The sequence below is a fragment of the Herpailurus yagouaroundi genome, unplaced genomic scaffold (assembly GCF_014898765.1).
Source record: "Herpailurus yagouaroundi ecotype Mexico unplaced genomic scaffold, PumYag 428, whole genome shotgun sequence".
Classification (NCBI taxonomy): domain Eukaryota; kingdom Metazoa; phylum Chordata; class Mammalia; order Carnivora; family Felidae; genus Herpailurus; species Herpailurus yagouaroundi.
This window is the reverse complement of record NW_024412645.1, coordinates 1,219,886-1,244,112: the sequence shown is the minus strand read 5'-3', so window position 1 is coordinate 1,244,112 and position 24,227 is coordinate 1,219,886. Positions and strand designations below refer to the sequence as shown.

Genomic DNA, 24,227 nt, shown 5'->3' with positions numbered 1-24,227 from the left:
GAGGATGCGCTCCCTGCACAGAGTCCTTCTGGCTCAGGATGGGGATGAAAGTCCTCCCGGTGGGGCATCTGGGAGCCCCAGGGAGATGTGGCCACTGAGGGAGGAAAGGGAGCAGTGCCTGTCCCCATTAACCGTGTTGCTGGCTCAAGGGGGCACCACCAGGTCAGGGTTAGTCCTGCTGGTGATGTAAGTGCCCGGCAGCTGCCGCTGGGAAGTTGGGTCTCAGGCCCCAGGTGCAGTGGGGCCCATGCTGCACTAATGCGGGCTCCAACCATGTGACAGGGGCAGGGTCTCTCTCCCTGTGGAAGGCCAGGACAGGGCCAGTGGGGCCAGCCTGGGGCGAGCAAGGACACACAGACACTGAGACAACGTGGGTCCTGGGCCTCGGGGAAGTAGCCGGCTGCCAGACAGAGTAGAGGGGGAAAGAAATCCAGGCAATGGGGCCAAAGTGGAAAAACACCGAGGCTGTGAGATCTCCACCTGAGGCACAGGGCGAGCTGAAGAGCCAGGAAGGAGAAGCAAAGAGGGGCAATGGCAGGTGCTGCTCCAAGCTGGGCCTGGGCGTGGGGGCCGGGGAGTTCCTGCCTTTTTGGCACCCAGAGATGGATGAGCCTTCTGAATGTTCCTCAATGTTCCTCCCTGCCCAGGACCCTGCTGGGGCCTCTGTGCTTGTCCCTCCACCCCCATAGACCTGTCCTCTTCCCCTGTGGTCAGGACCCATCGCTGCACCACCTCCTCATAAAACTCATCCAGTCTAGTGCTGGGTGCAGGTGCAGAGGGGGAGGGGTGTGTGCTTGGCTCCCTCTGGCCTTGGCTTTGCCTGTCCTGAGGTCCCTTCGCAGCCAGGGCCTCATCTCCAGCACATCTCCAGCATAGCATGTGAGGGGAGGGGTGTCCCCTGGCCATCTCATGCCTTGATCCCAAGGAGTTCATGGGCAGGTGAGGGCAAAGCCAGGCTTCCCAGAGAAACAAGCAAGAGGTAGTACAATATGGGGTGGCCCCAGGGCCTGTGACTCCCGCGTCCCCGCCATGTCTCCCTGCCCTCTCCAAACCAGCCTTCACAGCCTTTTGTTAGTTCCAAACTTGTGTTTGCTGCCCCTGACCGGGCTTCCCCACCCAGAAATCTGATCCATTTTCCTCCAAAGATGAAAAAAAAAGCTCTACTTCTAAAAATAGCCTACCTGGCTCCACTGCACTATTTCCATAGCAACCCAATCCTTCCCAGGAGGCCCCCCAGTGAAAGAGGGTGAATGAGGGTCCCAGCCCTGGTGCGGGTCCCCAGCAGGCTCCTCGGCCAGAGCTGGCTATTAAAGGCATTGAGGAGAGCCCGAGTGGGGAGCAGGGGCGGGGGCACAGCCAATATACAGGGACTCTCTCCCTGTGGCTCCCATCCTCTACGATTTGAAGTAAACTCAAGACTGGTTCTGTGCAAAAGTGAGCTATACTGATAAGGGTGACAGGGATCTTGGTGGGCCACAGGCCAGTAACTCCCAGTTCTGCCCTGGTTGCACGCTGGCTGCTTAAATCCTTTTCCAGAGCAGGTATTGATATCCCCAAGCATATGGATGAGCGCACTTAACCCAGAGCACGTGGGGTCAAAGCAGGACTGCCTGGCCCAGAACCCAACTCCTCCCTGGGTCAGGAAGATATATGTGCCAGGCTTTGAGGGGGTACAGAGGAATTTGTGAGGCCTCTGTGCCCAGGTAGAGGTCTCCACATTTAATGAGAGAGCATCCAGGAACCACACCCCAGGGCAGCAAATCAAACATGATGAAGCAGGACAGGTGAGAATGTGGCCTGCTATGCAGCTCAGCCACAGCTACTTGGTGTGGCCCCTAAAGATGTCCAAGGCCTAGTTTCCAGAACCTGTGCATGGCAGAGGGGCTTTGCAGATGTATTTAAGAATGTTGAGATAGGGAGACTCTCCTGGATTATCCACCTGGCCCAGTAGAATCACAAGCATCCTTATAGGAGGGAGGCAGGAGGCTGAGAGTCGCAGAGATGCTACGCTCTTGGCTTTGAGGATGGAGGCAGGGGCCACAGGCTGAGGAACAGGGGCAGCCTCTACAAGCCAGAAAGGCCACAGAAACAGAGTCTCCCCTGGAGCCTCCAGAGGAATTCAGCCCTGATTTTAGGGCTGATATCAGGGCCCTAAAACACCTTGATTTTACAACTTATGACCTCAACAACTGTTAAGGTAATGAATAAGCGTTTAAGCTGTCCTTTTCATGTCCTAGGGTCGCCATCACAAATCACCACAAACTGGTGGCGTAAAACCACAGCAGTTTATTCTTGCACAGTTCTGGATGCCAGAAGTCTGAAATCAAGGTGTTGGCACAGCCGTGCTCTCCAAAGGCCTAAGAACCTGTTCCAGGCTTTTCTCAGCTTCTGGTGTTGCCGACAACAGTTGGCATAGATCTTTGGCTTGTGAATACATCCGTCCCCTAGGTCTCTGTCTCTGTTATCATGTATATTTCTGTGTCTTTTCTCCTCCTCTTATAAGGACATCAGTCATAGATTAAGGACCCACCCTATTCCAGTATGACCTCATCTTAACCAATTACCTCTGTAACTGAAATGTAACTTTACATTCTGAAGTTCCAGGAAGGACATGAATTTTGGGGTGGAGGTCAGGGAACACTAGCCAAGCTAGTATAGCAACTAAGGGTTGGAAACTCATACACTCAGAGAGCTTGCTGTGGATGGGAGGCCACTGCCACACTCTGCTGGCCTGGCCATGATGGACAGAGAAGTTGTGACTGCTGCCTTTATAACACTGGTAACCTGAGTTTTGTGGATTTATTCTCTTCTAACAAAAAGTTCATTCTGGTGTGCAGCTGGTGAAAGCTGATGGGTATTTTAGGAATCCGTACTTTTCTGGAAATGGTGGTGTCTGAGAATAGGCTGGAACATTTGTTTTACATGGCCTCGCTGTCTCAAGAGCTGCCTGTGCCTTGTCCTGAGTCTGCCTTGGAGGCCAGGTCAGTTGTTCTTTCATGTTTCATAGTCTGGAGCTGCTATTTGCTTCTGTTGCTTTAGTGAGGAGGCTTGGGAGTGCCACTGGCTGAGGAATGTCAGGCCAAGCTCCTCAGCAGTTACTGAGAAGTTGTACTGAGAAGTTTGCTAGAAGGTGCAGGTCCTCTTTGGCCCAGCGCCCTCTCTGGGGAAGATGAAGAACAGAGTCGGCTTCTCCATCTTCCATGTCCAGCGTCCTTGTTTCAGAAGCCACAGCCTCCTGAAACATCTCTAGATGTTTCTAGATGGCAATGCAACTCACCAGGATTCCTGCTTAGTCGCTTTTCTGTGAAGGTTTGATCTGAGTGTTAGTGTGCTGGGATCAGCCGTACACAGACAGAGCAAAGGCCTGGGGAAGCGAGGTGGGAGTTCAGCAAGATGGCCCTGGCAGCCCTGCTGGGAGGCACAGAAGGGGAGAAGCCGGTCCTTTGCAAAGCAGGGCATGAGCATTGCCCGTGCAGAAGTCCCATGCTGCCTGCATCCTGCCAGAGGCCCTCATCTTGCCCCCTTCAGCTCTCCTGTACTCCCTATCACTGCCCCTCAAGGTAGGTTCCCTGGGGTCATTGTCCTCTGTGAGCTGTGTCCTTGGAGGCCAGCAGTGTGGGGATGTGGGCTCCTGCCCTGACTCTGGTGGCCTTGGCCCAGACACCCCCTGCCCTGAGCCTCAGCCGTGTCGCGGAGATGAGGGCACAGGGTGGCAGGGTCCTCAGGCCCCCCCAGTGCAGACACTCTGGCTCTGTCCTCCTCCTGGCAAACCTGACAGTTTCGGAGGGGGCATGAGATGACCTCGGCTGGGAAGAGCAGGGCAAGATGAGATGCATTAGTCCTGCAATAAAGAGAAATCACTGTGCAGGGTGAGGGTGGGCACTCGCTCCGGGACTAGAGGATAGTGCATGGTCTCCCAGAAGCCAGGGTGTCTCTCCTGGCCTTACTGCTTATCTCCCAGGCCAGATGCACAGAGATCCCCGCAGTGTGGCCAGCACTGAGGGGTGGAAAATGGCCATGATGACAGGGCAGGGGGGACGTGACACCCCAACTCTGCCACTCACATAGGATCCATCCTGCTCTGAGCCTCAGTTTCCTCACCTGTAAAATGATTGTGCTAAGGGTACAAGGATAGGATGCTGCCATCTCATCCAGCTGCTTCATCGCTGCGGGAAGCTGCCTCTTCCAGACCTTGCTTCCTGAGCTGCTGAGACCCAAGCTGGGTCTGAGTGCAACTCATGCAGCATTTCCGGAGGGCACCTGCGAGGCGCAGAGCCAGCCAGAAGCCAAATGAGTGAAACAGAGCAACTGACTGCAGGGAGCTTGGCGGAGGCAGCCAGTGAGGGGCACTGCAGGGCCAGTATGACAGTGCATGGAGAGAAGGGGAAAGATGAGCCCCGTGAAGGGATAGAGATTTGACAGGAAGGATGGGCAGAAGGATCCTCACCAAGCTAAGGACAGGTGCCATGTGCACTTCGGGGTCCTTTCACTGGCCCTTTTGCTCGCACCTGCTGCCCAGTAAAGGCAGTCCCCTGTCCTCTCCTATCTTCCCCCACCCTCAGGCTGTGCTGAGAGAAAAAGTGAGCCCCAGCACTCTGCCCCAGCAGACCTGAGTGCCCGCGCTCAGCGCTGTGGGCTCCTGATATCAGCAGCTTGTGCGTGACATGGGATCAGAGGCCAGCCTCCCACCGCCTGGGGAGGAGGCTCTGATAGCAGCAGTGCTCCCCATGTACTCCCCTCCTGGGAGAGGTATCTGGATCATCTGCCCAAAAACCCAGGCTCTGAGCCCTCAACAAATGCACCTTAGCCACTTGGAAAGAGCCTGCCCAAGGTCTAGGCCGTATCTGACAGACTGGGGGCTCAGTCAAAGCAAATTACAGCTGCCATTGCTGCTGCTCCAGCATCTGACCTTGACCAAGCACCTCTCTCCTTCTGGGCCTCAGTTTTCCCATCTGAAAGCAAAGGCATGGCCTGGAGGCAATGGGCACAACCGAAAAGCATCCATGCTCTGGAGGGAGTTCGTGGACCAGTCTGCCTTCTTGGGTTTACCCTGGCCATGCCACAACCATCCTGTGTCACCTGACAGCCTAAGAGGCTGCCAGAATGCTCTTGCCATGCTTGTATCAGCTGACAGCAACTGTGAAGAAAACGAGAGAAGTGAGTGGAAGAGACAGTGAAGGCTGGGAGCCATGCTCCTCCATCACCTCGTCTTGTCCTGATGGGCCACCCTCACCATTAGACACTTGTCCTTTATCTGAGGGCCAGAGTCTGCCTCCCCAGAAGCTCTACCAGTTGTTCTGAATGGAGACAAAGCAACGGCTGAGGAGGGGCCCAGAAAAGTAGGACATTTTCTGATGCTCTCCACAGCGGCCCTGAGAAGCCCTAGAAGGTGCCACCACAGCTCTGAGCCTGGGGCCACATCCCTGCCCCTCTGGCCTCCCTCCCTGCCTCAGCACTTCAGCAGTGCAGCTCTCCCACCCCCAGTCCCCCACTCCTGGCTTAACCCCTGGGCCTTATGCAGAGACACCACCTGCTAGGGATCCACTGGCTCCTTCCCAGTCTCCACTGAAACTCGGCTGGGGCCGAGCCCAGGTCGGCACCGGGTCCTGGCTGATAAAACATTTCACCCTCCCAGTGCTCAGGTAGACCTCCATTTAAAGGACCAGCATTTTCTAGAAGGTCATGGAGGGGCATTGGGTTCAGCCACCACATGAAAACCAGGGTGTGCTTCTCCGAACGTTGCATCTCGTTTCCCAGGCCAGGTGCACAGAAATCCCCTTGGTGTGGCTGCTGCTGTCGCTGGGGATAATCCCACCTGATGTGGCCCACCTGACACTCAGTTGCATCCCAGACCTGTGAGGTGGGTGTTGGTGTCTTTGCTGTCCACCCGAGGATCCCAAGGCTCAGAGAAGGAAGACAGCCACACAAAGCAGCATTCATGCCTGTTCACTCTGACCACCTCATTTTTATACCACCCCAGGACAACCTGGCAGCCCCCACCCCCAAGAACTGCTCAGCGTACTAAATCCTGGCCTTCACGTGGGCTTTGAGGCAGGCAAGGGGGCCCTCTGTGCCCAGGAGCATGGCTTTGACTTGGCCCTAGATTTCAGTTCCTGCTGTTCTTATATTAATATACAAAACTGCAAAATTTCTATAGGATATTACATTTGTGGATGGTTTCGTGTTTGCTGTTTTGTGGAGATGGGGACTGAACAGAGGGGATACGTGGGGTCATAAAAAGCATGAGAGTCCAAGACCATAAACTTGAGAGCCATAGGCCTGAACAACCTTGTGCATACAAGTGTTTGCCTTCCTTTGGACCAAATCCCCACCAATAGAGTGCCCCCATCAAAGGAAGAAGCGGGGGGCATCTGGGTGGCTCAGTCAGTTAAGTGTCCAACCCTTGATCTCAGCTCAGGTCATGATTTCCATGGTTCATGGAATTAAGCCCCACGTCCAACTCTGCACTGACAGCATGGAGACTGCTTAGGATTTTCTCTCACTCTCTCTCTCTCTCTCTCTCTCTCTCTCTCTCTCTGCCTCCTCTCTGCCTCTCCCCTACTGTTTCTCTCTCTCAAAAAACAAAACAAAACAAAACAAAAAACTTGAAAGGGAGAAGCTGAAGAGCCATTTTCAGAACTCTTGATGGGTATCTGCCAGTTTGTCCTTCAGAAAGCCTAAGCTAATCCAGCACCATTCGTTCTTTTTTCTAACTTGACTAGTATCACATTAGTTTTGTTTACATCTCTAATAATGAGTTTCATATCTCTTTCCAGTGTGAGTCTGCTCATTGCAAGGACCCCTGACCCCAAATTGAGACCTGGGGACTCAGCATGGTCAGGGTTCATCATTTTAAAAAAATTTCTTTTAATGTTTATTTTTGAGAGAGAAAGGGACAGAATTCAAACAGGGAGGGACAGAGAGAGGGGGAGACAGAAGCAGAAGCAGAATCTGAGCTATCAGCACAAAGCCCCCTCGTAGGGGCTCAAACCCATGAACTGTGAGATCATGACCTGAGCCGAAGTCAAACGCCTAACTGACTGAGCCACCCAGGTGCCCCAGGGTTCATCATTTTAGAGGCAGAGTCCCTTTCCTGGTTCAGCTCTGCTTCCACCCAGGCTTGGGTGGGGGTTCACAGCACTATGCTCAGGAATGTGTCTGAACAGCCATGACCCTGTGGGAAAGCGAGAGGCTGGGCCGCACATCAGCTTCTGAGTGACATCTACCCGCTCCTCTTAGAGGACTGGCTGGGGACAGGCACTGCCTGGGAGTGCGGCCATCACTAGATGGTCATGGCCTTGGGGCTCGGTGGGTGCTGGGTGGGTGCTGCCGTCAGCACATCTGGGCTGGGCTCAGGGGTCCTGTTCTTTCCAACCCCTGGCGTCCTGTGGCTACTCTGGCCCTTCAGTCTGCTCATCCTGCCACTTACCACCCATCTCATCTTTCCCAGGGACCTCTATTTAAATGCCCACACTCTCCCTCTTGACAAGGGATGAAGGCCCAGGCTCCTTAGCTGTGCCAGAGGCCCTTTACCATCCCCCCTCTCCAGTCAATTCCTCAGTGCCTCACTCCTGCTGCTCATGCCTCTCTCCAGACACTACACTGGTGTGTGTGACCTGCTACCTCCATGCATGCCACTGAGAATTGTGGATGGGCCTCGTGAAAAGCCCAAGATCATTCATTCCGTCACTCACCCACTCCCTCCCTCCCTCTTGCCCTGCCCACACACCCGCCCTCCCTCCCTCATTCTCCTGATCTCACTGTCCCTCTGGGAGAGACTCTCCTTGCCCATCCCCATAGAACACACTGTGCTGGTCAGTAACCGCTGACCCAAGAATCTTCCCATCCCTGCCCGAACAACACAGCTCACAGCTTGGGAGCAGAACAAGTACATCCTCGTGTCCCCGGCCACTGGACCTGAACTTGGACCCTAAGAGCTGCTTACTAAGGTGTACTGCATAACAACGAGTTAAGTAGAGGTGTGGTTACCCACCTCTGCCCACCACACAGACAGATGCTCAGAAGTAGCCTAGTCATGCCTCTCATCAGTTCTTGCTTAGAGCACAGAAGGTCCCGTTCAGGCTGACCCGCAGCCAGCGTGTCCCCACACACCCCTCCCAGCGTACAACCGCAGCTGTTCTGACAGGTCGGTGGCTGACCAATCTGGTTGTTGGACATGTTGAACCTGGAAAGGTGACAGGAGATTGCATTGTAACTGAGAGACCAGGCTCTAAGCCAGACAGACCTGGATTCAGAAACGGCTCTGCCCCCTTGACAGCAGGGCCCTAAACTGGTGGCTTGGTGTCTCAGAACCTGCGTTTTCTCATTTCTCACTGTCTGCTGACCACCATGAGGCTCAGCATTCACACTGATCAAGCGAGGGGCCCAGACACTGACCCAGCACGTGTGGTCTCCTGACACTGGGTCATTTCTGCGCTGTAGTTGGGCTGGCTGTGGTGGGCAGAGGGAGAGCCCTCTCTGCCCCAAGCCTGGATGCTGGCCGCTAGCCCCCATGACCAGCAGGGACAGGGTTGCAGTGGACACTGCACCCCCAGCCTCCAACCCACCCAGGCCCCACGCTGCTGGCTGTCCTGGCACTGCCACCAGCTCAGGGCATGCTCAGAGCAGTAACTCAGCCGTGGCCACCCCCACGCACCCTGCCTGCCATGGGAAGAACTCTATTCTGTCACAGTATACTTTTTTTTTTAATTTTGTATCTTGGGTTACAGATTTCCTTTACAAAAAAAAAAAAAAAAAGTTTTGTGCTGATTACTTCTGAAGAAAGGCATTTCAGAAACCCCTGGGAGTTACAGGTTCTGGGTTCTTTATTGTCCCGTGCCGTCTGTTAAAGCAGCAGCGGGGGCCAGGTGAGCTGCCCACCTACCCCACCCACTGCAGTGCACCCCCTCGGGGTCCCCATAGCCCCGCCTCCCTTTGGACACAGCCAGGGCTGGCAGTGGGCTGGGCTCCAAGGCACCCCGGACTCCCAGGAAGGGCACCTGGGCAGCTTTGTGAGAGGTGAGAGGGGTTGGCACAGAGGAGAGTGGGCACCAGCCTGGCCCACTCACAGAGGCCCCAGCAGCCTGGCATGAAGAAGGTAGCTGTAAAGGCAGACAGACTAGCTGGATGGCCTGGGGCATGACTTCACCTCTCTGGTCCTCAGCTACCTGTCTGTCCCTGGGGGGTGGTATAGTCCCTCGCCTGACAAGGCCATGGAGATGCTACAGCCAGCGTCTGGACAGAAAGACATTTGATAAATGAGAGGGGCCCGGCTACTGCAGGGGAGTTGGGTGGGGCCTGTGGGAAGATGACATGGGGCAGAAACAGGGCAGGGGAGTACGGCCTGGGGTGGTCTTCAGGCAGGCTTTGAAGATAGGGTGGCATTGGGCTGGGGCTGGCTGGGGTGAGACCTCTGAGAAGGTAGGGGAGGTGTGAGGAGGTTTCAGGCTGTAAAGACACAGGCCCCGAGCATGAGCACTCAAGTGTCGCAGGGAACCGGGGGCAGCTGGGCATGGCTGGGCATGGGCAGAGAGCAAAGTGAGGCCGGCAGGAAAGTGTGGGTCAGTTTAGGCTGAGTCTGTGATGTAGGGAAAGGAGCCTGCCTTCATCCGGGGTCCCTGGTCTGCAACGAGAGCTGCTCCTCACAACAGCCCCCACCTCTCCACCCAGCACAGTCCACCCTGGCCTGTAAGGTGCAGCTTAGGGGACTGGTGCCCCACATGCAGGCGGGTGCCTGCAGGCCTTCTCCCCCAAAGTGCAGGCCAGGCCTCATCCATCGAGCTGGTCTCCCCTTGCATCCCTTCCCCCTGACTCAGGAGGGCCTGTGCCTACCCTGGAAGGCTGGCCAGGAGCAGGAGCTGGCACCATCCAGTACACTCTTTTGAGTGGCTCTATCTGCTCCCTCCTCCTGGGCCCAGGCCATGTAGGCCCCTTGGTGCTGTGCTGGTCGGTTAATAACCATGGCGACTTGTTTTCCTTCCACAGATGACTCTGGGGACGAAGACGACGAGACTGCCTCTCCAGCTGACAAGAGCGAGCTACACAGCACCATCAAGAGTCTCTCCTTGAAGTTGGACGACCTCAGCACGTGCAATGACCTCATCGCCAAGCACGGTGCCGCCCTCCAGCGCTCGCTGAGTGAGCTGGACAGCCTCAAAATCCCATACGAGAGCAGTGAGAAGCTGAAGGCTGTGAACGAACGGGCCACCCTCTTCCGCATCACCTCAAATGCTATGATCAATGTAAGTGCCCACTGGCATCACTGCCTTGGCCCAGGGCTCCCCAGAAGGGAGGCGGCTCCCCGACACCAGCACCACAGTCCCTGAGTGGGCGGCCGGGGTGCTTGACAAACCCTGACTCCGTTTCTTGGTGGCTTCAGGTCATTTCCCAAAGCTGGCTCCCTCCTGTGTTCTTTGTGATTGTCTGGTGGAAACCAGAGCGGGGGTTGGAATCTCGAGGCTTGCAGGTGATTCGGGCCTAGCTGAGGAAACCCAGGGCCCGAGTTGAGCAGGTGGCTCTGCCCACACATTAGGGACACAGCTGCCACTTTGACCCACAACAACTGCTACTGCTCTTTCCCCTAGTTCACCACTCAGATGTAACAGGATCAGGACCCAGTAACCACAGGGGCATGTACGCGGGTAGAAGACGGGTACGCGGGTAGAAGCTCTTCCTTTAGCCAGAAGAGCTTAAAGATGAACCTGCCATCATGGGTCATACCAACCTGATAGTAGCCAAATGAGTAGCCACGGTCTGTAAATTAAGAGGCACAGTCTTGGGGGTCATTGCTTTCCATGGGTTTCTAGAAACCACATTGCTGTGACTGGGAGCTGGGAGGGTCTTTTCATAGTGGCAGAGAATATAATGCTTAACTGTGCTTCTGGGACCTTCTCCCTTCTGCCTGGTAAGTTTTTCCCTGAGATGTGTATGCTCTTCTAGGCCTCTCCCATGCAGACACAGGTCTCACTGCAATAGCCTCCTCCCAGAGACGGCCCCCAGGAGGAACACATCAGAACCAGGGTGGCATGTTGGCAAAGGGACCAGAAAGGGGAGATGTGGAGAAATGGAGGCCACCTCAGAGGAGGCGGCCCATGTCCAGAGAAGGTGGTTCAGGCAGACCATCAGGCTGGCCACAGACAATGGACAGTACTGGTGCCCAGCAAGCGCCAGATGGGGGATCCAGCTTCCAAATCAAGGGGTTCATACCAGAGCAGGGTCAGGAGTTGGGACTAGGCTGTACATCCAGGGCAGGGTGGGAAGGTGGAGGCTGGAGCCCACTGCAGGCCAAGACCCCTGGGCAAAAGAGACCCCGGGGCATCAGAGACTTGCCCCGAGCCTGATTCACTGGGACAATGGGCAGTCCATTTGGGGCGAGTAGACCACATCCACCACCCACACCCACCCTGCCACTGGAGCCACCCCTGGTGCAGGAGGAAGCCTTAGGAATCTATACCCTGGGGCCTGGGGCTGAGGACGTGCGCCCCTCTTCCCAGGCACAGCATCCACAGTGCTTGGCTCCCTGAGCTCAGCAAGTGCAGACCTTTGTCCACAGCGTTCAGGGGTATTTGGTGCTTGCCTGCTGAGAGGCTGCTGGGTCACAGCCGTGCTGCCGCCCTGCGGGTTAATCCCATCATTGGTCATACTGTCATCTTCCTGTGTTAACCCTCTCGGCCAGCTGGCCTCCTTAGAGCCCCCAGACTCTACGGGTCTGGGTCACTGCACTTCTTCCAGCGACAGGCACAGATATTAAGCATTTAATGACACGATGGTACATTTGTATTTCCCGTCCATCCTAGAAGCCATCCTCACGTGAGGCTTCCCTGGCTCTGCCTCTCCGCCTCCTGAGAGTGAAGCCGCTTTGTCTTGAGTAAGCAGTTTTGGCTTTTCCCAGATAATGAACTTCTCAACTGACGTCTTTAATAGCAATCTTTTATCAGGCATCAGAGACTTGTCTGTATTTAGGAAGCCATAAAAACAGTTTGCCATATAAGTGCATAATGAATTGTTTGGTGGGAAGCAAGCCCCTAGGGTTGATTACAGAAGACTGCAGTTCTAGCACCAGGAAAGTCGACCCAAGTGACCAAGAGCCGTACTCCCGGCTGGGCTCTGCCCACCTGCTAGCATGAAGCTGATGTGAGGACCTCTCCCATCTACCTCCATAGTGGGGGGTGCACACAGAAGTGTGGTGTTGGCCCCAACAGGCTGTGCTAATAGCCCAGGCTGGTACAGAGGCCCGTGTTTCTACTGGGGACCCTTCCTGATGCTTCCTGCCTCACCTGGCAGGAACCAAGTCAGCTCTGGGAGCACAGTTTACACGGTTGTCAGACACCAAATGTCTAAATTCCCTTCCCACATAGAGAGGGATCAGCTGTGTCGCCTTCACTTTTCCCCAAAGTGGCCAGGAATCTGGAGTTGTTCAGCCTTCAGGAGAAAAGTCAGAGGGACAATTAAATCTCTTTCAAATTTGGGAAAGGGTACTGATATCACAAGCTCAGCTCCTAGCAGGGTGGAGAGAATGCTCCCTGGACAATTCCTAAGACCCCAGGAACTGTGGTTACTGACACAGCCCATTCCTGTGCCGTTGCTCCCAGGTGCAGTGAGACTCACCTCGAGTCAAGCATGGCCCTTTCTGTAAGTGTTTGAGGGAACAGGACACGCAGAGGAAGTTTCTGGATCAGGAAGGTTGAACAGTATCACAGTGTTCCACCTCTTTGTGCCTTTGCCTATGCTGTACCTTCTAGAAATTTCTCCACCCTTTAGATGCCTGGTAGATCCCTTTTCATCCTTCAGAACCCCACATGGATGTTACCATGGCCAGAAGACTTTCCAAGCTTCCTGTCAGGAAAGCCATTCCTCTGGCTTGAACCCCCTGGAACCTAGGGGCACTACTGTGCCTCACTGAGCCCACTGTGCAGAGTTTCCCCTGTTACTCTACATCTCCCCCTCACCAGGCTTTGTGCCCCCAGATCTTTTTTTTTTTTTTTAATGTTTATTTTTGAGAGAGATAGAGACAGAATGTGAGTGGGGGAGGAGCAGAAAGAGAGGGAGACACAGGATCCGTAGCAGGCTGCAAGCTCTGAGCTGTCAGCCCAGACCCTGACGTGTGGCTCAAACCCACACATCAGGAGATCATGACCTGAGCCCAAGTCGGACACTTAACCGACTGAGCCACCCAGGCATCCCTGTGCCCCCAGATCTCAAGTCACCTGTGTCCCCAACAGTAGCCCAGTGGGAACACCTAATATGTGATGTTCCAACCACAGTGGGTGTCATGTCAGAAAAGAAATTCTAAGTAGCAGCATCTCATGTTTGCCTGCTGTTCACCATTTACAAAGCCATTCTTGTTCCATTTCCCCACTTGAACAAGGTCAGTCAGAAAGTAGGCCCTGCACCCAGCCCTTGGCAGGCAGAACCATGTGTCACTGCCCCATGCCACCGTTGTCACTCCACCTTGCAGAGAAATGACCCAGCCTGGTCACAGAGAAATAGGAACAGTGCTTTATGAAATTAATTCATAACTAACTGCGTTTTTCACAGGAGGGCTATACTTAGCCCCAGCCTCCCTCCCTCTACTTGTGGTTTGGTTGCTAGGACTCAGAGATTGGCCCGCAGCACAGCAGTGAACTCAGGGCAACCCCTTCCACTCTTCTTATCACCTAGTGAAGCCGTGACCACATGGCTCATGCAGTTAGGAAAGTCCTGCCTGTTGGGAATTGAACCCAGACCTGAGCAGCTTCCCACTGAGCCTTCCCAGGGCTTGGGCCAGGCAGGGACTCCACCCGACCCCCAGAGCTCACAGTCCAGAGGACTCACATAGTGACACCCTGTCACATGTGGGTGCAACCTTCTCAAGGAGCTGCAGGGATAGCAGCTCACGTGCCCACTTTTGAAGGCCAAGTGTGTAGAAGGCCTGGCAAAGGGCTGGGGAGGTTCACGGTCGGCCGGAAGGTGAGCTCAAGCCCAGCTGACCACAGCCCACCAAGAGAGTGACCCTTGGGTGCTAATTATACATCCTGGGTGCCAGGGCACATCCTGCAAATGTAGTGGCCACAGAGTGGGGCCTGTACATGTGAGGAAAGTCACTCACAGGCAGGGAAGGGAAGTGTGAATAGTGGCCACATCTGTCTGTGGGGCCACAGCATCTGACGGACTTTTGTGCTGCAACGTCTTGCCCATCCTCCTGCTGGGCTGGGCATCCTGTCAGAAGCCCCGGACCTTCCCCATCCAACACAGTGCCCGGAGTCCAGGAGCCTCAGCGAATGACTGAGAGCAAGCAGGTAGTGAGAATGCAGGAGCCGTGGTGGCATGGCGCCTTCCTGGCAGAACTCCCTGGTGGGGGATTTTGTGAGTCTGATCAAAGGCAGCTCAGCAGCCCCCTGCATGGATGACTGTTTGGGTAACTGGATTAGCCTGCCATCAGAGGAGCCTCACAGCACTGTTAAGTGACTTTGGTTCTTAGATGGAGGAGTCTTGAACCTCAGTGCACCTGTTGTACAGCATCCCTCTTGGGAACCAAGATGTGCCTGGTGTACTAGCATTGAGCTGGTCACACGGTTTAAGGTGGAAAATGATTGAATTAATACATATTAGTAGCTCATGCTTTGGGTGTTAGTTTCCATAAAGTGAAAAGAATAAACTCCAGTTTCATTCTCTTTTCCTGTAAATTTATCTTTGCTCTAAAGCAGAGTGTCCTGGCTTGTAGGGCGGGCCTCCAGGAAGGTGGCAGCCTGCCCCAGTTTCTTCCCAGTACTTTGCTCCTCACAGTGGCCACTGAGGTTGGTGTCATCATGGCTTCCTTGTCATCAGCGTCATTTGTACTATTCAGGTGCCCCCTAAGGCCCAGAACAGTCATTTTGCCCAAGAGTGGCAGGCCTGGCTATTACATGAGCACTTGGAGTCACAGCCATTGGCCCCTGGGCAGTCCCCAGTGCTGGCTGTGGGGTCTGTGCACAAGGGCTGAAGTGCATCACCTGTCTCCAGGCCCAGCATACCTGGGCTTTCCTGGGTGACCTGGGCTTCCCATGGGTTGCCCTTGAGCCCTGCATTCCAGCCTCATGGCCCCTGCCCCCTGCAGAAGAGACCCTCCAGGGAGCCAGCCTGGAGTGATGCGAGTGCCAGTCTCCCCTCCCTCGGCCTGTGGAAGCAGGCTCTATCGGCAGGTCCCAGACAATGGAGCCTGGCTGGGGAAATGGTGTTTCTGTGACTTGCATGCGGCCCACTACCCTGCCATTGAGCCCTGGGAACCTCCTCATGCCACCAGCTCACAGCTCCTCCTCTGGGCCGTGGCAGCCACAGTCCAATTAGAAGGCACTGAGGGCTGTGTGGCAGGTGCCGGTGTCAACTTCCTCCAGTGCTGAGCCCCCTCGGTGGGCTGGCAGCCTCTGTTCCCTACTGGCTGCTCCTCCGGGCCCTCGCAGTGCGGAAGCTGCCCCCAAGCAAGGCAGACTGCTCCTGACACAGCCCCCACCCTTGAGTTGTGAGAAGCTCCTCAGAGTTCGTGACTCTTGTTGGGGCCCAGGACTTGGCTCCTCCAACCACGTGACCACCCCATGGCCCTTAGGAGCTATGAGTTCAGGTCAGCCTGACTCGCACCCACTGAGCACTTTGCAACAGGGCGATGTGCAGCTGCTGGTGGACACTGAGGCACAAGAGGCCCTCCGTGATCCCTCCGTGATCCAGTCAGGCCCTGGTCTAGGCCCTGGGCACACAGGAAACAAAGCCCAGCTTCATAGAACCTGTATCCTCTCGGGAAGATGTAACCATGCAGATGATAGGGCATGTCAGAGGCGAAAAGATCTTCAGAGGAAACAGAATGGGCGGGTGGGGTGGGGTGGGAGGTCCCGGGCACTGACTGGCTGGAGGGGAGGGGAGCAGAACCTGGAGGGAGGTGGGGAAAGAGCCAGTTCTGGGTTTTCAGGCAGGTCTGGAGCAATGGGAGGCCGGGGTGAGTGCTGGCCATCATGGAGGAGAGGCCTGGGGAGACAGAGCCACTCACAGGAGACTTTGTGCGCTCATGGAGAACACTGTGCTTTCCACTCTGAATGAGCCCACAGCCAAGGACTATGATCTGACTCACATTTTAGCAAGAGCCCCCTGCTGCTTGGAGAATGAGCTACAGGCAAGGCAGGGGCAGGTGCTTAGAGCCCCTTTAGCAGGCCCCTGTTGTCCCCTGTGGTGGGGTGGTGGCTTAGACTGGAGGGGGCAGCGAGGAGCTGGCGTGGCTAGCCCCGCTGCTTTGTGTGTTGACGGTAGGGCCAGCAGATCAGATGTGAAGGGAGAGATCAGGGCTCTCAGGGAACTGCAAGGTGTGGGCATGGGCCACTAGAGGAATGGGTGGCCCTTGCTGTCTGACCCCCACCTCCACCCTCACAATGCTAGACATGGACTCAGTGGTCAGTCCCATGGATTCAGGTAGGATGCAGGAGGGCCTTTCCCAGAAACAAGTTTTGTGCAGCCAGCGAGTGAGCAGAGCCGGGCAGTGGGTGAGCCCCACGGGAGACCAAAGACCAAAAGTGCCCAATGGGGACAGGAAGTGGTACTGACCAACAGAAGATGGTTACCCATCAGGCCTACCTCAAAGGGCCTGACGAGACAGCACACTCTGGGGCTCTCAGTTTACTGAGGAAGGAAGAGGCTCACGAGCGACACCCTTTGCTGCCTGCCGGAGAGCTGGCTGAGCAGGATGACGGTGTGGATCCTGACGGCAGGGACGCAGGAGAGCCTGTGGAGGGAGGCACTCATCACATCCAGACTGGGAGGGAGTGGGCCCCCAACTCCAGTTGAAGGGAGCTGTAAGAGCAAACTGCAGGGCAGGCAGGGACAGGTGGGGGCAGACGGGGACAGGTGGGCAAGTAGGGCCAGGTGGGAGATGTATGCAGATATAGATGCAGCAACTCAGAGCACTCAGATTTGGGGCACCACAGAAATAAAGTCCCAGATCGGAACTATTTGTGCTGGAAATGCTCTGAGGCTTCTCTCAGCCTTGTTTGGAGACCACAGAGGGGTCCTTGCGCCCACCCAAACAGAGCAGTGGTGAGGAGAGCTGCCTTCCCTTGTCCTTCTGGGGCCCGTGGGCAGGTTCCTGTCCAGCTGACCACTATTCTGCTCCTGACAGCTTGCTCATTTGAGGCCTGGGGAGGTGAATAAAAATAGATTCCATAACTGTTTAAAATCGGTTGGCAAACTGACGGCCAGATGGTGCTGGTTCCTGTGTGCAAGGGGTAAACTATTTTGAATGTGGAAAGGACTATTTTAAAGTTTGAATTGAAGTGGAAAGCTGCCTCCCCAATGCCATGAGTGAGCCACATCAAGGAGAAGCCATAACCATCCCCTCGGTGTCTGGGAAGGGCTCGGCCCTGTGTGAGTCGCACGGTCTATTCTGAGTGCTGCATGAGGAGCGGGAACAGGCAGGTGGCTGGCCCAGCCCCCGCTGAGAGGCTTGGTTTCCAGGGGCCAGGACAGTGCTGAACACCCAGCATGGCATTTTGGCTGGTCCTGACCTAGGGGGACTCTACCCCCAAGCCCCAGGTTAGCCCAGCACTACTGTCCTGGCTCCAGAGGTCCCCACTCTTGGTCTTGGAGGCCTGAGATGGCTGTGTGTCTCCTGCTATAGTAGCCTCTGAGCCTTGCAGGCCTAGCGTGAACCTCGACATTTCCCCTACCTGCCTTTAGGATGTGTGTACTGAGGACAGCCTACTACTTCTTGGTGGGAGGCCGGGGGTGGTGGGGGGATGTTGTTGACCTCAGTGTGTCCCCAGGTGTGAGCTTCTGGACATGCAGAGTGGCTCAGAGAGACTGTGAGTCTGCACGACTTCCTCCTGTTTGCTACTTTTATGATGACAGGCCAGTTAGAGGCAAGACTACAGTCATGCTGGCCATGTGAGGACCAGTATGGTGGGGTAGATGGTGGGTGGGCAGCCTCAGCCCCAGCAGCTTGGGGGGCAGATACCTGGGAGCCCCAAAGCCTGAGGGTGCCTGCAGGCCAGACATGGCAGTCAGACATCTGGCGGGTCCTGGCTGGCTGCAGGTGGAAATGCGGCCCTTTCTCCTGTCCTCCCTGCATCCATGGTTACCAGAATTTGCTGTCCGCTGGTGACTAGATACAGAGCCAGTCACCAAGCTGGCCCCTGTCAACCCAAGGAACCCACTCAGCCTAGAACTTCTGGGCATTTGCCCCATCTCCCCACCTCCTCCATGAGCCCAAGGGCCACCTGCCCCAGCGTCCAGCAGTCCCCTGGCTCCTTCCTCAAGCCCATATCTAGGAGGGCAGTGACTGCACAGGGGCCAGGCTTAAGCAGGGTCTCGGCTCTGCAGACCCTTCTGAGAGCTTGAGGGGCTGCCTGGGGCCACAGGCAGGACAGGCACAGGGCCCAGGCTGGCTGACCCCACGCCCTGCTCACCCGCCCATATTTGGGGAGCAGTGAGATCGTTGTCAGGATTAGGATTAGGGACGACAAAAGCGATTAGAGTTTGTCCTCCTTCCTCCTGGCCACAGCTGGACAAAGGTTTCTAGCTCAGAGACACGGTGTCCATCCCCCCGGATCCCTGTCAGGAGGACCGGCAGCAGCTCCCCTTGGAGCTCACACGGCTCAGGTGGGCAGGCCTCACAGCCCCCTTCACCAAGGCGAGGCTTCTGAGAAGGCAGAGCCCCTCGTGGGAAGGAATGGTCTACCGGCCCCCCAGCCTGTTGCTGAGCAGAGCTAGCCCCAGTTTGGGAGGCTGCCTTTTCTGTCCTGGGCTTTTTGGTTCTCACTCTGCTTTGAGGCAGCTCAGCAGGCTCCCCACCCTCCACACAGAGGTAGAACTGCATTGCCTGCAGGCCCCCGCACCTCTTCATCTCGGGCACCCTCTCGACAGCCCTGAGGGTAGGAGGAAGGGGCAGGGCCTGGAGACTGGAACCTTGTTTCCACCCAGAGGGCAGTTACCCAATGGGCCATGAAATCAGGGACTCTGTAGGAGTCTTGGGGTTCAGCCCTCTATTTTTCCCATGAGGACACCACGGCCCAAGAGGCCAGCCTCCTTGTTCTGTCCATTCCTCGTCCCTTGCTTCATTTAAGAGCATGTACGGTGTGGGAGGGGGCTTCGTGGTGGCCTAGGGCACTGCTCTTAAGGCTGGGCCCGAGCTCTCTGAGAGTTGTGGCAGAGAGGAAATGTGACCATGTTCAGGGTGTGGGTAAGCCAGGCCCCTCCCTGGGCCCTGGAAGCTGCCCCCAGCCGGCCCCCCAGCAGGCCCCAGGCCTAATCCAGCTTAGTGAATGCACAGTGCACAGACCAGCTCAGCATTCCAGGGCAGCTGGGCCAGGCCAGCACCTGTCTCCCTCTACGGCGTGGCTGGGATGGGGCCTGGAGAAGGTGGGCAGCGGCAGAGGAAACCTTGGGAGTTGAGGATGGACACCAGGTAGGCACATCAGGGTGGAAGGGGTGGATGAACTCCCCACAGCCCGTACAGTGACCGGGGCATTTCATTTATTGCAGATGAGCTAGGAGTCTGATGGGCCACATGTGAGTGGGGAAGGATGGGGCTCCGGGGGGTGAGTCTGGAGAGGATAGGAGGCCAGGTCTATAAGAGGCTGTCAGCTATTGCACAAAATACACCAAACATTCCATTTTCTCTTGGAAGAAAAGATGGTAGCTTCTAAAGCATTTCGAGTTCGTGAACATCAGAACATCAGGGGTGGGAGATAGGGAGTCTAATTCATCTCTGCACTATGATCATCTCTCCCTCTTTGCTTTTGTAGCCAGAAAGCCCAAAGGCCACATAGAGTCCTCCGACGTGGATTTGTGGGAGGTAGTTACCATGACCTCTGGCTACTGTTTTATACTGTGGTTTGTGGCTCTTTTACCAGTCTTGTTTTAAATGCCATCAGTTACATGATATCAAAGTGCCCATCAGTGTCAAAGCCCAGTGACAGAGAGATGGCAACAGGAACTATAGAGGGCTACCGGGGAGTGACGGTGGCAGGTATGAAGGAGTGGTGCTGGTGGAGGGCAAGGGTGGAGGTAAGGGGCGTGGTGCCGCTGCCAGGCCAATCTGGGGAAGGGGGACAGGCAACATGCCACGGGGCAGAGCACCCACAGACCGAGAAGAACCCAGAAAACCTTGAGGCACCCATTGTGTGTCTTGCCCATAAAAAGGCTGTGTGTGGGGCGCCTGGGTGGCGCAGTCGGTTAAGCGTCCGACTTCAGCCAGGTCACGATCTTGCGGTCTGTGAGTTCGAGCCCCGCGTCGGGCTCTGGGCTGATGGCTCAGAGCCTGGAGCCTGTTTCCGATTCTGTGTCTCCCTCTCTCTCTGCCCCTCCCCCATTCATGCTCTGTCTCTCTCTGTCCCAAAAATAAATAAACGTTGAAAAAAAAAAAAAAAAAAAGGCCGTGTGTGCGGCACAGCCTGGGCCTCTGTACCCTCACCCCAAGACATGCAGGCCTGGCTCTATGGGGGAAGCATGGCTCTGGGGCCCATCCTGCCTGTCCCTTGGGCAGCCCCTTCTCCCTGGGCCTCAGTCTCGGGACAGGGGACCCGGCAAGGGGCTTTCCTGGAGCGGTGTGCCCCATGCCTATGCCCACCCAGGGAAACAAGGGTGTTCCTCCTCCAGCAGCACTGGGCCTCCTTCTGACATGCACGGTGCACCCAGCTCAGCAGGGCCTAGCAAGCTGCCAGGGCCAGCGGCAGAGTCGGCCGGCACCCCTGCAGTGTTAGGACTCCTTACTTGATCAGCAAACAGGTGGCAGGAACTGAGACTAGCTTGGCTGGACACCGTGGCTGAGCTTAGGGCTGTGGGGAGACAAGGAGGATGTGGGACAGGAGTCTCAAGGGAGTAACGGCTCAGGGTGGACTGAACTCTGGGGTGAGGACCTGGGTTCTGGGTCTCGGTCTGCTACCTCTTGCTGTGGGACCTCGGAGCCTTGGTTTCACCATCTTTGGAATGGGGTGGGGGGGGGGGCCCTACCCACCCATTTCATAGGACTCCAGGGGATACCCCACCCCCCACCCTCTACAACTACTTCTTTTTTTTTTTTTTCAACGTTTTTTATTTATTTTTGGGACAGAGAGAGACAGAGCATGAATGGGGGAGGGGCAGAGAGAGAGGGAGACACAGAATCGGAAACAGGCTCCAGGCTTTGAGCCATCAGCCCAGAGCCCGACGCGGGGCTCGAACTCCCGGACCGCGAGATCGTGACCTGGCTGAAGTCGGACGCTTAACCGACTGCGCCACCCAGGCGCCCCTACAACTACTTCTTATACTCACTGGTGCAGACCCAGCAAAGCGGTGCCTTCTACTTTGGCCTTTGGAATGGGTAGCCATGTGGCCTGAGGCCTGCAGTGGTGAGGGAGGAGCAGGGACCCAGGACAAGGACTGAAGCCTTGTGGGACCCTGGGTGGTGAAAGCTTGGCTCCAAGTCACAGGCCAGTCAGGCATGGCCTCATCCCCAAATTGCATGACAGACCATGAATGCAGCTCCACACCAGTGGGGGAACCTCATAGATCCTTAATTTGCAAACTCAAAATAGCTCTGGATCTTCGGCTGCCCTGGGTGCAGCCTCTCCTGTCTCCAGAGCCTGTTAAATTTGTAAGGATTTAACTCCCGCCCCACCCTGTGCCAGGTCACCTGCCAGTATAAATCCCTGCCCCTTCTGGAGAAGCCGGTTACAGGGGCTTAGGTATGGCCAGGCAGGAACATTCTGGGGAGGGTGGGGAAGCCCCTGAATCTGAGGTGGACTGAATACACCTCCTCCCCAGAGCCTTGCAGGGCAGCTGCTGGAAACTGAGCCTCAGTTTCCTCATTTGTTAATTGGGGATGATCCCACTCCTCCTACCTCAAGGATTTTCCTGGGCAAAGCTGGACAGGGAACCTGAGAGCACAGGATCTATCCGATATTACTGTTCTGCATCACAGGACACAGGCTCAGAGGGGCAGAGTGGCTTGTGCAGGAACCCAGGCCTTCCCACTCCTGATAACAAGCCTTTTTCATTATACTTTGCTGGTTCCCTTGGGCCCCCATCACATCTTTAGAATGGTGTGTGGGGATGAGGGGGTATGGGGAGGAAGCCTGGCCCAGCCCACTCCACATGGGTGCTGGGAGGGGAGATGAGAGAGACAGGAAGGCACAAGGGGGTGGGCTTGAGGAGTGAGATGCCTGCTGGGGCCTGCTGGGCGGCCAGCCCTCTGGGTCCCAGGCTGGGACCCTTCCCCACAGGAGCTTGCCCCCTCTGGTGAGGCGCTGTCCCTCCCCATTCTCCTGAGAGGCCCGACACCCATCCCTAGGAGGGTGTTCCCTCACCCAGCAAATGTGCGGAGCCGCTGCTGAGTTTGGGGGTTCTGCGGGACCAAGAGAAACCAGCACAGTCACTAGAGAAGCTAATTTGCAGATGTGAGATTGGGGGGTGGGAGTAGGAGTGTCTGGGGGAACCTGACTGAGCTGGCTACATGAGCCTTTCCTGGGGGAGACGTGAGAGAGGTCTGAGCAGCAGTTGGGTAGCCGGTAGGCAGGTGCTGATGCCTGTGGTGTCCCCGAGGGAGTGTCTGTGGCGTGCTACTTGGCCAGTCACTGCACAGGACCTCCATGGTTCCTTCCGACTGCCCTCAAGATAGTGCCACGTTGTCCCTGTGTCACAGACGAGGGGCTGTGTACCTCTGTCCCTCCGGAAAAGCGTGACTCTAACCCTCAGGGTCAGACAGCATGTAATGTGTGTGGAGCCTTGTGGCTGGTGCAACAGGAGTGGGAAGGGAGAGCTGGGGAGTGGTGGCCAGAGACCAGTGACGCAGGTCGGGCTGAGGATACTTCCTACTGCATTGAAGGAGTCCAGAAGGGACAAATCCAGAGGCTGCTGGCTCGGACCTCAATGCCCTCCAGGGACAGCTGAGCCCAGCGCCCTCCTCTGCTGGGATGACAGGGGCAGAATGCCCAACCCCTGCTTCATAAGAGTGTGGTAGAACCACTATGAACCTTGGAAGCTGAAAAGAATCTGGATGTGAATGTAGGCCACAAGTTTGAAGGGGGAACCTCACTTAAAGGCAGAGTTATGTGGTACAGACTTGGAGGCAACCTTGGGGAAAGGTCCAGTCTCAGCTCCTCTGCCAGACAAGTCTTCACCTCTCTAAACCAGGAAGTACAGCAGAATGTGGCTTTCCTTCCTTCTGTGCCAAAGGCGGGGACTGGCCTGAGCACCACAGGTCTTGGGCTCTAGTGGGGACAGAGGTTGTGACAGACCTCAGGTCCAGCACACAGTGAGGATGTGGCAGCTGAACTTGGGCCCCAACCATATGGAAACCCAGCCTCCCCAGCTGCTGCTGGTGCGGCAGCATCCACCAGTCACACCCGGCTTTGGTGTTCTCAGATGGCATCCTGACTGTGGGACGCCGGCCAGGGCAGATGCCAGTCCCCGGGCTGGCTCTGAGAAAGCCAGGGTCCCCATGTCCCCATGGCAGCTAAAAGGGGCAGCAAAGGTGTTTCTGAGCACCCCAACTAAGGGAGGGGGAGGGGTGAGAGCACCCCAGGGCCTTCCTCGCTGACCTGCAGCTGGCAGGTAGGCTGTGGGGGCGGACAGGCCCGCTGCCCCAGGCCCTGTGCTCACCGCCACTCCTCCCTCCCAAGGCCTGCAAGGACTTCTTGGAACTAGCAGAGACACACAGCCGGAAATGGCAGCGTGCATTACAGTATGAGCAAGAACAGCGCATCCACCTGGAAGAGACCATTGAGCAGCTAGCCAAGCAGCACAATAGTCTCGAACGGGCCTTCCGCAGTGCCCCCGGCCGGGCCACCAACCCCACCAAGAGCTTCAGCGAAGGTGAGTGGGTGAGGGCCGCCCAGCCTGGCTAGGTCCCTTGCTCCGGGGCTGCTCAGCCTCTGTCCATCCAACTGGTGCTTCGCCTACTCCTGTCTCTGCCAGCCGGCTCTGCTTACACAGGCCACTAATACACATAGCCCTTGACATGCCCGCATTTGGATGTGCCTATGTGACTTTGTATGTCCCACAGCCACCCTCAAAGGGCAATTATCTCCCTGTGTTTAAGTTCTAGTTCTCATAAGAAGAGTCCAGTGAGCCCAACTGGCCCTCTGTGGCAGGGCTGCCCTGGGGTTGGCCTGGGGGTGACAGGTACCCCAGGAAGGGGGTCCTTCAAAGGGAAGCTCGGCCCTAGACAGACTGACTGGCATGTTGAGAGATCAGAGGAGGCTTCCAGAAGTAGGGAGGCCTCTGAGCCAGAGCACCGAGAGGGAAACTCATTCCAG

At 56.2% G+C, this 24,227-nt stretch overlaps 1 protein-coding gene across 4 annotated transcripts in view; it reads left to right on the top strand.

Moving 5' to 3' along the window:
• The window catches only part of OSBP2 (oxysterol binding protein 2), a 178,447-nt gene that overhangs the window by 135,467 nt on the left and 18,753 nt on the right, over positions 1 to 24,227 (top strand). For all 4 annotated transcript variants that reach the window (XM_040464062.1, XM_040464061.1, XM_040464064.1 and 1 more), the window contains 2 exons: positions 9,985 to 10,241; positions 23,592 to 23,784. In XM_040464062.1, the coding sequence (XP_040319996.1) occupies positions 9,985 to 10,241; positions 23,592 to 23,784 (450 nt within the window). The remainder of the gene's footprint in view (positions 1 to 9,984; positions 10,242 to 23,591; positions 23,785 to 24,227) is intronic.